We start from the raw sequence: 16309 nt of genomic DNA, 5'->3' as shown, positions 1-16309 counted from the left end.
AGAAACGGAATTTTGTGGCTTAGGAAATCATTTAAAACACACAGTTTAGCTGGGAGCGGTTGGCACCGCCTGTAATCCCAGACTTTCGGGAAGCAGAATGATTGCACGTTGAATGTCAGCTTTGACCCTGTCTCAAAATCCAAAATAAAAAAGGCTGTGGATGGAACTCCATGGTGAAGTGCCCCTGGGTTTAATCTCAATACCGCAAATAAATAAAGGAAAATAAAGTAATAATTGAAACACGCTGTTTAGTCCCTATATGGGCCAGACTCTAAAGATAAAGCTAAACTTCCTGCTATTAGATTCTCATATAATTATTTTCATAACACCGCTTAACATTGTGAAAACGTCTGCCCTCGCACTCATATTTAAAGTATGTGCCTTCGATTCAATTTATTTAAAAAGCGAAAGTCTTCTTAGCATTAATAATTCATCTTAGCTGATTTTGTGTTTTATTTGCAATTAATGTTTTGTTTGCCTTAGTTATTAGTAACTGATAATTATATTTCTGAATTTTTTTTTCAGTTAATTTCTGATAGTATAGGAAGAGTGAAGACCAGTTCAGATGGTTCACAATGGTGGCTTAACCCAGTAGTTACTTTTAAAAAACGCATATTATTTCCACTAACAGTAATTACTTTTTAAAACCGCACATTATTTTGAATCTCTAAATACAATTTACATGCCTTTTCTTTGGTAAAACATCTAATTAGCTAGTCAACAAGACCCAAATCTGTTCAGTAGTTCTAAATATAGTAGGCTTGTTTTTATTGGATTGTATATGTTCCCTCTATAGAAATTTATTATGTACCCACTTTATTTTTGTCTGTTTTGCATAGACAATCAGAATTACCCCTCTAGTATTAGTGTTACCAGATTACAGACTATTGTGTAGTTACAATTAATAATAAAAGCAGATGTTTTTATGGCTTGCAGTGACCTTGTTGTTTTTGGTCTCTCCTTAAACAAAATTATGAATTGGTCTTGTTTGTTTTGCTTCATCACAGTCATAGGGAGACCTTGTCCATCAGTTGGTGTTCCGAGAAGACCACCATCTACAATCATCAGGCCATTCCCTTAAAAACATTGAGGTCTATCTGTGTCAAGTCAGTTCCTATTGTTTCTTGTAATTGTTGGATCTGGTTAAAATTGCATATTAAATCATAGTACCAGTGAACTGACCCTTTGTTACCGCTGTTTACCAGTCCTTGCTTCCCGGAATGCTGAAGTATAACACCAGAGAAGCATGTGGAGGCAAGTGTAGAGTGGAAAGTGGAAGGCTTTATTAAAGGACAGCAGAAAAGACTTCTCCTGAGAGGAAGGGGACCCAAAAGGTGGAACTGTGGAAGGGCGAGGTCTTCCCTTTTTTATAGCTAAGGTCTTCTTTTAGTTTTCCCACATTCATGTCCTTTGTTTCCCTTTATCTTGCAGTGATAGAATGTGCTGGTGGGAAGGCCAAAAGGTGGGAGATAGATGGGTTGGAGGAGTAATCTGGGCAGGAAGGGCCTGTGGTAGCTGTTTGCTGGGAGCTACTTCATTAACATTTCCTTAGGATGGGTTCCTGGACTTGGGGACATTAACATTTCAATTTCCCCAAGTGCTGCTCTGGTTTCCTGGACTCCATTCTCAATAATGGTCTCCATTTTCTTTATCTTACTCGATATTAGACCCAATTTACCTAACTACACTACCAACCTACCTTTAAATCTGGCTTCACCTTCAAATGAATATTTCTCCTCCAGGGCACAAGTATTGGTGGTGTTCTCCATAAAACAAGCTATTCTAGCTTAAGACTGAAACCATTTGGGGGAATTGAAGTAGCCAATATTAAGATAGTATTTTGTGAATTATTTTTATAATCAGAAAAATATTTTAAGATCACAATCTTTTTGTTGTTAAAACAATGCTTTGATAATCATCTACAATTAAATCTTTGTGAGGGCCTCATATTCTCAGAATAGACTCCTAGAAAGAGCACTTTTATAGCCCTTAATATATCTAGTGTAAGTTGCATAAGCAGCATTTAAAATAGTGCAAATAAACTATAATGTATATTTATATATAACTTCAGCAACAAATGGGAAACTAATTGCTCTTCAGTGATTTAAAGATCATTGTTTTACAATTTGCTTCAATTTAGGAAGAAGGAATTCTGCAGAATCTGGCGGGGGAGGGGTGTCAAATTGGGGAAGGACTTAACTCAGGAATGTTTGTAGTTTATAGAAATAACAGACATGACAGTAATTTCCTTGGAAAAAAGTATTTAATATTAACAAACTTCAAATACATTTTTGTGAATACAATATGCAGTTGTTGAATATACAGTACAAAATCCTTAATTTTAGAAAGCTTCCAACTGTCCAGATACCAAAAGAATCCTATTTCTTGTATAAAGATGAGCCATTTTCCATATCATACCAAAATTAAAATTGACTCGTATTCTAACACTGAGAAATGAGATAAAACAAACATTAAGTCTACCCAGAAAAGAACAATGACCTCATAGATTATCTGTATATACACATAAAATTTTATATATATATTTTTAGATGATTTGTATTATTTTAATAACTAGATTTATGTTAAAGGGTTAGAATGTGGAGGGCAGAGGGAATTTGAAGGCAGAAGACCTGTGTTCATTCTAGAATTTTTTTAGACCACAGTCATTTATATTTCTTCTTTTTTTAAAATTTGTTTTTTAGTTGTAGATGGACACAATACCTTTATTTTACTTGTTTTTATGTGGTGCTGAGGATTGAACCCAGGGCCTCACACGTGCTAGGTGAGCTAGGCGAGCCTCTACCACTGAGCCACAATCCCAGCCCAAGGCATTTCTATTTCTAGTGCAAGTTGGCACAGTAAATGTCTGAATAAATAAGTTAAATCAACAGAGGATTCTTATGAAAATCAGATACTACCACCTACCACACTTAAGTTTTTAAAGAAAAAGTAAGAGAACAAATGGATGCCAACTGTTTTGTAAAGATTGAGTTACTTTATTTTAGAAATCTATAATAGGGTTTGTTATTTTGTATAAAATATCAAATTTCAAATAAACTCCAGTACTTAGCTTTGATGTAATATTTTCTTTATAGCTGTTTTCCTTTTAGCAAAGATTCTATTACAGATTAGATCAGTGTTCATTTTAAAGGGTAAAAATGCTCAGATGCTCAGAAAAATTCAGTTCAAACACCAATGTCCTTCTACCTCCTTTGGTAAGTCTATAAGAAGAAATCTGAGCTGGGTGTGGTGGCCTGTAGTCTCAGCCCTTAGAGGATCCCTTGAGTTCAGGAGATTTAAGACCAGCCTGGGCAAAACAGTAAGACCCCAATCTCAAAATAAATAAATAAGTTTCATTTCAAAAGAAAATTATTTTATTATATGTTCTCATTGACTTCTACTTCCAGTTTTTTTCAAAGCACTTTATACCTTTTGTAGCATTTTCATATGGTATTATAAATATTTCTTTCAGGAAACTTTGAGCAACATAAGGGCAGAATATCACATTACATTCATCTTTTTTTTTTGGGTTTAACATAGGCCCTTTTGTGAGCTAAGAACACTCTACTATCACAAAGGTACACCTCCAGCTCAATATTCACCTTTATATCATATCCTTTAACTGTCTGGTTAATTGCCAGTAGACACAATAAACGAACACAGGATCTGTGTTGTGTTCAGCCAAAGAAAGTTATTTGGGTTAGTTTTATGGTGTTCGTGCTAAAATCTATCAGTAAACTGAATATAGGATTTATACATTCTTTCTTACATTTTTCTCTGTGAATAAAGTTTGTTTTAAGGTGGACAGATATCTGTTAATAAAATAATTTAATGCAGGAAGGATTTTGAGCATGTTACCAGTATAGTAATATGAAAATTATAAGGTGAAAACAAAAAGAAATTACTCTAAAATTGCTGAGTGGTAGTTGATTTCAATGGTGTCAAATAATAGTGAATTATGATTACATTTGCTAAAAGCTTATTGTATTTTATCTAATTTTTATGATTTTTAAAATGTTATCAAGATACTGTGTATAGAAACAGGTTGCATTAATGCTTTGTTTTGTATTTGGAGTGGGAGGGGTGAACTGCATGAGATTCTATACTTGGAAATTTATGTTAAAATGACTATTTGCCCAACTTACTTTGAGTTAAAAGTAAATATTATCAGAGTGTTTGTTGATTATATACTGATACTTGAGATTATATACTGGCACTTGGGATTATATAAAGGAATTTGAAACTATATTAGGAAAAAACATGCAGTAATAATTCTAAAGAATTATGTCCAATAGTTATAAAATAACTAACAAGGTTCATACCGTCTTCAAAAGGATTTTCATAAATACTTCTTATAAGTACCACATGAGAACTAAGAGACTTTTTTTTTTTTTTTTTTTTAGTACTGGGGATTGAACTCAGAGGCACAGCTACATCCCTAGCCCTTTTATTTATTTATTCATTCATTCATTTAATTTGTCCTAATTAGTTACTCATGACAGTAGAATGCATTTCGTTTCATTGTACACAAATGGAGCACAACTTTTCTTTGATTGTACGTGATGTTGAGTCACACCATTTGTGCAATCAATACACAATGGAATATTACTCAGCATTAAAAGAGTAAAAATAAAATTATGGCATTTGCAGGTAAATGGACAGAGTTGGAGAATATCATGCTAAGCAAAGTAAACCAATCCCAAAAAACCAAAGGCTGAATATTTTCTCTGATAAGTTTATGCTGATCCATAATGGGGGGGAGAGGGCATGGGAAAAATGAAGGAACTTACTTTTAATTTTGAAACAGGATCTTGCTAAGTTGCTAAGGCTGTTCTTGAACTTCTGATCTTCTTGCCTCAGCCTCCTGAATTTCTGGGATTACAGGAGTAAGCTACCACTCCTGGCTGGAACTAAGAGATTTTTTTTTTTTCTAAGAGACTTTTTAAATGACTAGTGTCATTAAAAAATAAAAAAGTAATCTAAACAGTTGGCAAAAGAAAAAATGTCATTTCTTTTTGTTTTTAAATATTTATTTTTAGTTATACCTTTATTTATTTGTATGTGGTGCTGAGGATTGAACTCAGGGCCCCGCACTTGCTAGGCGAACGCTCTACTGCTGAGCCACAACCCCAGCCCAAAATGTCATTTCTTTACAGGAAACATTTGTAATAATTTATGTATGTATATGCTACTTTCTTATAGTAGTATCAGAAGCTTGAAGTAGGATTAAATAACTTTATCATATATTAATAATTTTACATGATTTGACAAAAGTTTTTGGGAAGAAAGCGTTCTTATTAAACATTTGATGAAATAAAGTAGACCCTTTAATTGTTCAAGTGGTGACCATAAGAATAGTTCTAATATTTTATACAGTAATAAGTACTAGGATAGTTTTTAAAAAATATTTTTTAGTTGTAGAGGGACACAATATTTATTTATTTTTATGTGGTGCTGAGGATAAAACCCAGTGCCTCACACTTGTGAGGCAAGTGCTTCACCACTGAGCTATAGTCCCAGCCCTTGGATAGTTTTATTACATGTATTTTTTATACAGAACTACATTTTATTTCTCTTATGAAGTATGGTTGCTGTTTGTTCACTTAAAAGAAAAGAGAAAAAGCATTCTGGTGTGCAAGATAAACTGATTCCATTTTAAGTTGTGAATTATGAAGATATAAAATGGTAAATACTTTTCTGTGATTACATTTTACTGTGAGTTTACAAAGAAGGAAGAGAAGCCCACAATACTTACTGAGATACATAAGAATTTAATGAGCTACAGAAGAATTTAAAAGTAGTTAAAAAACAAAAAGCTTCAAGAGTTTTGCTGTCAACACACATGAGAGCAGAGCTGAATAGGGAACTTGGTATTAGGGAATTTCCTTATTAATGCACCAGCTTTGAAGCTGGAAATGTAATATTTTTATTATAAGAAAAAAGTAGTACACATTTATTTGTTTTATTAAGAACAAGCTAAATCTTGAATTTTTCATTATTTAAAACATGTTTTCTTGGAAGATGAGCATAATCAGCTATTAGTTTTTTCTACTGTGAGGTACTTGAGGACTCATTCATGGTCTGGATAACTCAAAGGTACTTCATGTTCAAAAAATAACTATTTTTAAAACCTATTTTAAAATGTAATATTTTTATAAGGATATAAGGAAGGCCATGATAAACTTACTTCTACTGGTAAGAAAAATACGGGAATAAAAATAAATAAAAGAATGTCCCTATACCTCATTTTTTTTTTTTAATATTTATTTTTTAGGTGTAGATGGACACAACACAATGCCTTTACTTTTATGTGGTGCTGAGGATCAAACCTGGGTCCCGCCCATGCAAGGCAAGCGCTCTACCACTGAGTCACAATCCCAGCCCTGGTACCTCAGGTTTTGTTTGTATAAATTTTAAAACAGCAATGCCAGTCATAATTTAATTAATACAAATCTAACAATTTCAAAGTCACGTTTAATGCAAGTAATTCCTACTTAGCATCTTCTTTAAAATGTAATATCCCAACTTTGGTACAGGAAAAATTTTTTTCTAATATAAATTAAACATATTTGTCATAAGCTGTTCTTTAACAGTAGTTAAAAAAAAAACTTTGCAAACATGATTTTCTGGCAAAATTTCTAAGTACATAATTCTCATGTAAGGCACTTCATTCATTCTCAAAAAAAGTTTCATAAAAAGTTTTCTATTTTCTTTTGTAATCAAGTTTTCATAAGTTATAAAGTAATTATGTTACTTCAAGTAAAACTTTATTAAATACTAAATTTTGGCATAATTGCCATAAGTATTTTTACCTCTGAAAATAATGAAGGATGGTCATCAAGTTCTGTGGAACATAAACTTAAAAGATAATCTTGGTCTGTTTAGATTTAGAGAATTGGTAATGTTTTATCCTGTTGATTTTGTTCAACAATCTTGAAATCTTCCAAAGGAAGATTGCTTAAGGCAGTTGGTAAAATCTGTTCTGATGTGCCCTTAGGTAATATGTTATTTGCTTCTAAATTCTTCACCAAGCATGTGGCTTTGATCCATCTTCGAGTTGCTCTTCGTTCTTTTTGTAGGCAAGTTTTCATTTTTCTTCTTAAGCTTGCTATTTCCTTTTCCAGTTTAATTATCCTTTTTTTTGCCTCCATTGGATTCCTAAAGGCATAACTGTGTTCAAGTAGTACTTGTTGACTACTAATGTTTGATTTTAAATTAGATGGTCCTGCTGGAGTACAACTGTTGTTTTTCTTCAAAAGATTCCTTGACTTGAGTTTCTGAGCCAAATAAAATTAGAGAGTTGAACATAAATTATGGAATACCACAAATAAGTAAATATTGCCCAGTTTTGGAGTATTTAAACTACACTTTAAGAACTGATTTTAAAAGTTGCAGGGAAAACAGCAGGCTTTTTCATGTAATCATGGATCAAGTTTCTCGCCTGGCTGAATGAACTCTAGTCACCTTTTGTCCTTTATCTCCAGAGATATTCAAACATTGATTTTGAAATAAACAATGGACTGCCAAGGTATCTTCCAAATTACTGAGCATGATTCTATGGAGACTTTAAAAATCCTTTGCAATTTTCCTACTTAGGCCAATTTAGAAATGTAGACATTTTGTTTATCTGTGATAATTGCTTTGATTTCCTTTTTAGTTAAATACTATTCTCTCAATTTGATAAATTAAATCCAAATTGAAGGAACATATTCTCAAGTATCAAGCTTCTAAATAGACTTATCTATTAATTGTTCACAGTTATATCTTCATGGATTTAAAATCTGGCTAAATTTTTGCCTAAATCAGAAATCTCAGGACACTTTTGTCCAATATACTCTAAGAATATCAAATGATTCCTAGATTGTATCTTCATAACACTGTATCTTTCATTCATTACATAAACACTGAAACACTACAATGAATTCCTGGGGAAATAATGGTGAATAAATAAGACAAAGGTGATTCCTGTTCTCATGAAAACTGCAATTGCTCTCTACATAAGGAATTGGCAGGGTCTTTCTTTTTTGCTGTTTATATTTTTGGCATCTATCTTAGATTATTATTGAATGAATAGAATATCAAAATATCAGAAATAAGGTACATTTTGCCATACTTGGTGGCACATACCTATAATCCCAACAACTTGAGAGGCTGAGGCAGGAGGATTGCAAGTTTAAGGACAGCCCCAGCAATTTAGTGAGACCCTGTTTCAAAAAAACAAAAAATGGGGGGGAGGCTTAGTGGGTAAAGCACCCCTGTGTGTAATCCCAATACTTGGGAGTGGAGTACAGAAAAGAAAGAAATAAGGTACATTTTAAATTTAGCAGATATTTAAGTACTATATTATGTTCCAGGCAGTGTGAGAGGTTAAGTGTTGAAAATAGTGAAAAAGTTCTGAAGCTTGTTTAACATTTGTGATGTTAGGAAACCAGAAGCTCCTTAATCATCCAGATACTCATATCCACTTACAGCATTCGCCCCCCTCTCCACCGCCCCCCCACTTACAAATTTAAGCATCACAAATACCTCAGGGAAAAGTGTTGTTTTCCCTTTCCAAAGAAAAGATGTCTGTCCTTTTCAAAGGGAAACCCCCTATTTGTGTTTATTCTCCCTTTTTTTTTGTGACCTTTCTCTGATCAGATCTTAACTTGATAAAAATTCATTCATTCATCTCTCTTTTATTTATTTTCTCCTTCCATCAAAATATCACTTTCAATATTTGATAATTTCCCACTCATCATCAACCCAATGGCTTTGTTCTTAATTTCAATTACAGTTGTTCTGTACAAGATAAAAAACCTCCCAAGTTCCAAGACTCTTAAGTCCTCAAGTCTAGATTGAATGCTTCAGCTCTGTCAAGTTTTCTGTCATGCCTCCCTCTGAACAAAGGGAGGCATTTCCTTTGGTATAACTTAGAATTTGTTGCTCTTAAAGCACTGGGGACATATTATATGCATGTCATCTTAAAATTGGAACAGAATGCTGCTGGAGTTGTATTACTACTATTTCTAAGTTTCACCAATGGTATATTTATTGATAATAATCAGTACTTGGATAATAATTGGTAAGATTCCAATACAGATCAAGTGTCCTTTGTTAGAAATGCTTTGGATCAGAAGCGTTTCAGATCTTTTTCAGATTTTGGAATATTCCATAGACTTTATCAGTTAAATATCCTTAATCCAAAAATTCACATTAGGACTGCTCAATCTGGATAGTAAAACAATATGGCTTGGTGAAATAATATTGGAATCAGGACATCTGAGTTCTAATTCTACCCTGTGCCTTTATTACATAAGAGGAAGATCTGTAACTTTCTTGAGGCATATTGCTGTATGTGAATTTTTCTATATTCTGAATTTTATCTTCTATAAATAAAAAGGAACGGTTTCTAAAAATGGTTTTTGAAAAAAATAACATTACATACCATAGACTTTATATGGGTACAAAAATCAAAAATGGTTGGAACAGCATCCATTTTAAGTCGTCGAGTTTGTCCTGTTAGGTCAAAACAGGAGGCTTCAAAGTGCTTTGAACAAAGAAAAGTGTGTTTTCCTGGTACAAAGTTTTTGCGTCTAACTAGGCGAACCCATTCTTTTCTTCTTTTAGGATCCAAAGGAAACCTTAAAACAAACAAACCAAAAAGGCAACTCAAATTCCAACTAGCATACTTCTGGCTGTACCTAAATGGTTAAAAGAAATTTAAAAGTGTCTCCCATTTACATAAAAAAATTTAAACTCATAATATCCAGATATAGAAAAGAAACAAATTCATGCTGAGTTTTATAAATTGTTTTTTTTTTAAAGAGAGTGAGAGAGGAGAGAGAGAGAGAGAGAGAGAGAGAATTTTCAATATTTATTTTTCAGTTCTCGGCAGACACAACATCCCTGTTGGTATGTGGTGCTGAGGATCGAACCCGGGCCCCACGCATGCCAGGCAAGCGCGCTACCGCTTGAGCCACATCCCCAGCCCAAGTTTTATAAATTGTTAAAAAAATTATAAAAAATGATTGAGCAGATTTATTTTTCACAGACTTTTAAAAGAGACATTTCTTACCAGTTCTTAACATGGATAGTAAAATAAAACATGACTAAACTTATCTAGATAAATTTTATGTAGAACTATTATAAGCAGCAGCAAATTCACAATGCTGTGATTTGTGCTGGTTGCATAAAGATTAAATTTTATTAAGGAAAGTCTGGGAAGATTCTGGCACTCCTTCCTGTGTTCCATAATTATAATACCACGGTATTCTGTAATTTTTACATTTTAATAAATTTCCAGTAAAATAAATTGTTTATTGAAAATAGGGATCATTATTATATTTTTAATTTATTTATCTTAGACACCTAACACAGTATCTTGCAAATACAAGGAACTCAACAAAAATTTGCTATATTAACATGATACAGATATTTATTTACTTATATTTTTTATGGTACTGCAGATTGAACCCAGGGCGCTTAATCACTGAGCTACATCCCCAGCCCTTCATATATATGTATTTTAATTTTGAGACAGGGTTTCACTAAGATACTTAGGACCTCCCTAAGTTGATGAGGCTGGCTTTGAACTTGCAATACTCCTGCCTCAATCTCCAGAGCTGCTGGGAGTACAAGCACACGCCAGACACAAAGAGATGAAAGTCCAAATTTCGAGTAAACATTGCCCATCTCCTGTCTTCAAGGCCAGTCTCAGCAACTTAGCAAGACCTTGTCTCTAAATAAAAATATTTTAAAAAGGCTGGAGATATGGCTCAGTGGTTAAGCACTCCTGGGTTCAATCCCTAGTACCAAAACCAAACAAAACTAAACAAAACTAAAACCCAAAATCTTTGTTCCATTATTTTAGTGGTTTGGAAATATTTCCTAATCCAAAGATAAAAATCAGACCTTAGTTAATTTCTTCTTGGGGTCTCAATGGAGACTCAAAACAAATAAATACAATCACTGTATTTTCATTTGCATAAAACTCTTCAAATACAGAAAGACTGTCTTTCAGATGTTATTTTTCAGTTGGAATTTTTTGGTACCACAGATTGAACCCAGGGGCACTTAACCACTGAACTATACCCCCAGCAGCTGGGATTACAGGCGTGTGCCATGATGCCCTGCTCAGCTTCTTATTTATTTATTTTTGGTGCTAGGGATTGAACCCAGGGCCTTGTGCATTCGAGGCATGCACTCTACCAACTGAGCTATATCCCCAGCCTCTTATACTCTTTTTAAAAGCCCTGTTTTAAAACTGTTCCTTAATTATGAAACCAGTGCGTCAAATGGAACCTTAACTTGACCATATTGTGTTTGCTTCTTTTAAGACTTTTAGGAATCCCATTTTACTAAGAACATTTTTTCTTTATCAGAAGACTGGGTTAGATGTTGCTATATCATATATCACTGAAATCACCATATTCTAATTATTTACCTTTCCGGCTCCCCACTAGATTTTAAGTTTCTGCAGAGTGAGGTTTAGGTTTTTGACTACTTTATCCCTGGGTCTATCATTATTATCTACCATAGTGCCTGTTAAGCACTTGAATGTTTTTGAATCAATAAATAAATGAACTAATGGGGCTAATGTGGCATTATCAAAAAATCTTTAGATTATCCATGCTAAAACAGAATAATAATCAACAATTTTATATTTGATTTTGGTATAATTTTATATAGCATTAATCTTAACCAGGTTTTGTATGTGTCATCTGAATTTTTCACAGTATATTTAAAGGGTAGAAGATGTAGCCATCAGCCAGATTTAAGTAGTAATAAACCATCTTATAAATATTAAAAAACTAACATGGTGGTAACAGATATATTCTTTTTTTTGTTTTTCTTTCCTTTTTTAAATTGATTTTTAAAAAAATAAATGACAGCGGAATGCATTACAATTCTTACTACACATATACAGCACAATTTTTCATATGTCTGGATGTACATAAAGTATGTTGACACTAATTCGTGTCTTCATACACGTACTTTGGATAATGATGTCTATCACATCCCACCACCCTTGCTAATCCCCTGCCCCCTCCCTTTCCCTCCCACCACTCTGCCCTATCTAGAATTCATCTATCCCCCCCCCTTCCCTACCAGATATATTCTTATCTGTTGAACAAGAGAACCAGGCTTTTATGAACATGATGTTTTGGAAATAACTCAGTAATTTGAACAATGCTATCTTCCTTGCATCTTTAATAAATAGTTGACTGCCTCTTATGTTCCTTGGCACTGACTACATGGCTGTAAACAGTTTTGATGTCTGTCATCTGAGTGTATATATAATGTAGTGGGGTAGAGAATCAAATAGAAGTAGACAACAAATGACTGACAACATTATCTTTGGACAAACCAGGACTCCGATACTGGTTCCTTTTCAATAATAGCTAGGAGACTTTAGGCAAGTTACGCTTTTTTTTTTTTTTTTTAACATTTTTAGTTGTTGATGGACATAATACTTTTATTTTGTTTATTTAGTTTTATGTGATACTGGGGATCGAACTCAGTGTCTCACATGTGCTAGGCAAGTGCTCTACCACTGAGCTACAACCCCAGCCTTGCAACTTAACTTTTTTAGTTCTTGATTTTATCTACAAAGTAAGGTAAGAATGGCTCTAATAATTAAACATAAATGCCTAACTAATGCACAGTGCATGGTAAATACTAAAGTTTACTTATTATTATTATAAAAGTAATAATTGTTATGAATATTATAAAAAGTCTATGTATAGGGCCATATAGAATCATAAAACAGAAAGGGCTCATGAGTCAGGAGCCCTCAAGCTGGGCATGGTGGCACACCCCTGTAATCCTAGCAACTGAAGAGGCTGAGGCAGAAGGATGGCAAGATCAAGGCCAACCTCAATAACTTAGTGCGATTTTGTCTCAAAATAAAAAAATAAAAAGGAATGGGGATGTAGTTCAGTGATAAAGTACTTCAGTACAAAAACAAACACTTAAAAGAATAGGAATAGCTAGTGAAGCTAAATGGGATTAGTGAAGAGTGTTGAGTATCTTGGGGACAGGAAATGTGATATGACATGAGATGATGCTGGAAGGCCAAGTCCAAGTTTTTGAAGTTTGTCCAAAATGGCACTGGTAAGCCATTCAAGGGCTGAATTATAAAAGCTGTTGACAGAGAAATTTTGAACTGGTTGTTAAATATAACCATTACCACAAATTGATTTATACAAATTCACAAATAAAATCCCAAAGTAATAAATACCCAAATTTCCTAATTATTTTATTATTTTCTAATCTTTTAATGTTATTTATGTCTAGTATCTTTACAGTAGAAATACTACAGCATAGTATATCATATATCTCTTCTCAACTCCATATCAGTTATGTCACATTGGCAGCTTGAAACCAGACTTCAGGAAGTTAGGTAAACATTATAAATCTGGCCTTTCCACTTCTCAGGACAGCCAGTTGTTAAACATTTAGCTACACACCATTGATTATATTAGATTGGTTAGCAGTGCATGAATGAAAGTACTGAACCAATTAAGAGGCTGTTGTAATAATCAGATCAAGAGGGAATGTGAGAAGTCAAGGGATGCTGACTTCTAAGTATCCAGGTAGATGGTGTTTCCCTTTACTGAAAATCAGAATACAGAAGTGGTCTTTGTTTGTGGGATTGGAAATTCACTATGAATATTGAATCTGCTGGACTGGCAGGAGATAAGAGTGTGAAGATACAGATTAGGGAGTAGGGAAAAGGGCTAGCAGAACAAATCTGAAGATTAGCCAAAGAAGAAAATTACACAATTATTGTCAGTAGTCTAAAAGTATAGAGTATTTCAAGGAGGAAATTATTAGAACAATGAGTGTGGAGAAAGACATGTAGTAAGGGAAGTTTCAGATTATTAAGGAGACTTAGACTGGAATAAGCTAAAAGGTAAGAAAAGTGGAGACTGTAGACTTAGGCAGTATCATTTTTACAGGGGAATAAAGAAGTCTGCTATGTCCTGGGTGGAAAGGAGTTAATTAAATGGTTTTATTAATGAAACAAGAATTTGTTTTTATTATAGTTATTTCTACTTTAAGACCTGAATTACTCAGGATACACATAAAAATTTTAATTTCATGACTAACTGCATTATCATACATACCATCATCTCTTAAACCATAATTAGTGTCTGGACTTCTCCCTTTCATCTTCCATATCAGATTACCAAATCCAGTAATTTCTCCTCAATCATTTCTCAAATCTGTCCAATTCTATCCACCCCTACTATTAATACCATGCAACTTTAGCTGGGCCACTGCGTAGATGCCTATTGACTACAGTTTAATTTGTGGCTATAAACTCTCACCTCCCCTAATCCAGCACTCTCTGTGTTAGTAAACTAATTGGTAGCATTTAGTTCAGTTGACACTGTAGCAGGATTTCCTTGTGAATGAAATAGTAAGTAAATTAACATTCTATAATATGCTGCTTTCTCATCAAATTCATTACTAATGATGCTTGACTAGCACCTAATTCTCTAATTGTCCACACTGCAGGAGGCTTAATATGCAAATCTAATCTTGTCATTATTCTTTTTAAACTCTCCATGACTTCTTAAGTACTCTTAGAATAAAATAGAATTCTTAAGTAACATACAGGACCAAGTCTTTCATACTTTGGTCTCATTTCAAATGTCACATCCTTTGAGAAGTGTTCTTTCCAAGGCTAAGTTAGGTCTATCTAAAACAAAAATTTTTTTGGTACAGGTAATTATTTATGTCTTTCTTCCCCATTCAACTCTGAACTCTAGAAAGTTAAGAACTTTCTGAATCCTTAACACAATGTCAGGCAATTAGGAATTCAGTATATATTCGATGGATGAATGAATAAAGCACAATATTTGCATTAAGTAGTTTAAAAACAAACATCACAAGAATTTTTTTTTTTAATGGTAGCTTTAGTAATGGGTGTGCTTTTAGTAATAGTGAAGTCGGGAAAAGGTTAAAGATATGATTTTCTATATACTGATATTATATAAGTTCTGAGGTATATAAAATCAGAATTGTTTTCATTTAACTTTTTAATATTTCTTTTCTTTGGGCAGGTGGAAGGCACCTGAAGAGAAGATGAACATGTACCAAGTACCTATTATATGCCAGGCAGTCTTCAAAGTGCCTTCAAGAGTTCTGATTTGACAGAGTTAAAGAATTTGGATTGCTTTTCCAGCAAACAGAAGGAGAAATAAGGCCTCGGTTCTTTCTATTTCTCTGTTCAAGAAAGCTTACTTATCTTTTGCTCTTTCACTAATTGCTTCATTTTATAGCTATCAATTATGACTCAGTTCCTCCGCAGTTATTGTGTGTGTGTGTGTGTGTGTGTCTATTAGAAATTTAAATGCTTCCCATGTCAGTTCAGCTAGTGAGAATTCTCCAGTTTTAATGGGAACATAGCAGGCTTTTCAAAAGGCGACTGTTGACTGGAAGGGGGTAACATCCTCTCCCTTATGGCGTCATTCTTATCAAGACATGGACTAATATTTAGGAGCAAAAAGAGTGGAAAATTAGGTATCCTGCTGTCACTTTCTCTAAGGAGTAGTCACCGTACAGTACTTGGATTTCTTTTAGAAAACGAGTAAAACTTTCCCTGAGGGAAAAATTGGACAGATTTGAGAAACACAACGGACAAAAATGATGTCTTCCTTGTCACTAGTTGGGAAAGTTGGTAAAAATTAGAATTCTCCTGTTCCTTCTACACAAGCAATACTCAGACTAGCATCTCCCATTTCCGTCACCCCCACTCCCTCCCCAGGTTACCTGTGGAAGCTGATGTTAATGTGCTTGTTGTAGGTAGTTGCACAGCCCGCTGCGGCGCAATTGGTCGGCATTTCCCTTTACCCCTCATTCGGTGCTATCTTAAGCCTGTTCTGAGCTGCTAAGCTTTCTTCCGACAAAGGCTAGACAACTGAGGCAAGCGAAAGGCCCAGCAAGCTTAGTCGCGAAAGCAGGGTGGGAAAATGGGTGTGTATGGAAGGAGGGTTGCAAAGGAGGGTCAACCTTCCCTTTCTCTTTAATAATATGGCGGATTTGCGCCCGCAGAGCCAACCATCCTGGAGCTCTAGGCGCTTTCGTCTGCCTTCACCAATATGGCGGACCCCCCCCCCTCCCCGGTTCCCAGAAGGGAGTATCTTTGGCAGTGGTCCTCGGAGCAACTGAAAGACAGAGGTGTTTTCCCCTCGGATTACCACGAAACGTTCTGACATCAGCAATAAGCAGGTCCGCCCCCCCCCGGCACACACCCAGTTGTCCCAATTCCGAGCCTGGGGTGGGTGTGAGCCGTAGACCCGAAGGGCGAACCCGATGA

The 16309-nt window shown here is 34.4% G+C and overlaps 1 protein-coding gene across 1 annotated transcript; it reads right to left on the bottom strand.

Moving 5' to 3' along the window:
- Positions 1–6457: 6457 nt before the first annotated feature.
- On the bottom strand, positions 6458–16097 carry THAP2 (THAP domain containing 2). Its single transcript, XM_081311061.1, has 3 exons — positions 15763–16097; positions 9428–9623; positions 6458–7277 (listed from the first exon to the last, which is right to left on the bottom strand). Exons 1-3 carry the CDS (start codon positions 15831–15833, stop codon positions 6888–6890), a joined length of 657 nt encoding a protein of 218 aa, XP_081167187.1. The 5' UTR covers positions 15834–16097; the 3' UTR covers positions 6458–6887.
- Between the last annotated feature and the right edge of the window lie 212 nt (positions 16098–16309).

The sequence above is a fragment of the Spermophilus citellus genome, assembly GCF_964194105.1.
Source record: "Spermophilus citellus genome assembly, chromosome: 10".
NCBI lineage: Eukaryota > Metazoa > Chordata > Mammalia > Rodentia > Sciuridae > Spermophilus > Spermophilus citellus.
This window is presented reverse-complemented; position numbering and strand designations above follow the sequence as displayed.

Coding starts and splice junctions, on each gene's coding strand:
- THAP2 (XM_081311061.1), bottom strand. CDS start 15,833: ATGCCGACCAATTGCGCCGCAGCGGGCTGTGCAACTACCTACAACAAG. Junction 9,624..15,762: donor ATTAACATCAGCTTCCACAG/GTAACCTGGGGA, acceptor GTTTGTTTTAAG/GTTTCCTTTGGATCCTAAAA. Junction 7,278..9,427: donor GTACCCATATAAAGTCTATG/GTATGTAATGTT, acceptor TATTTGGCTCAG/AAACTCAAGTCAAGGAATCT.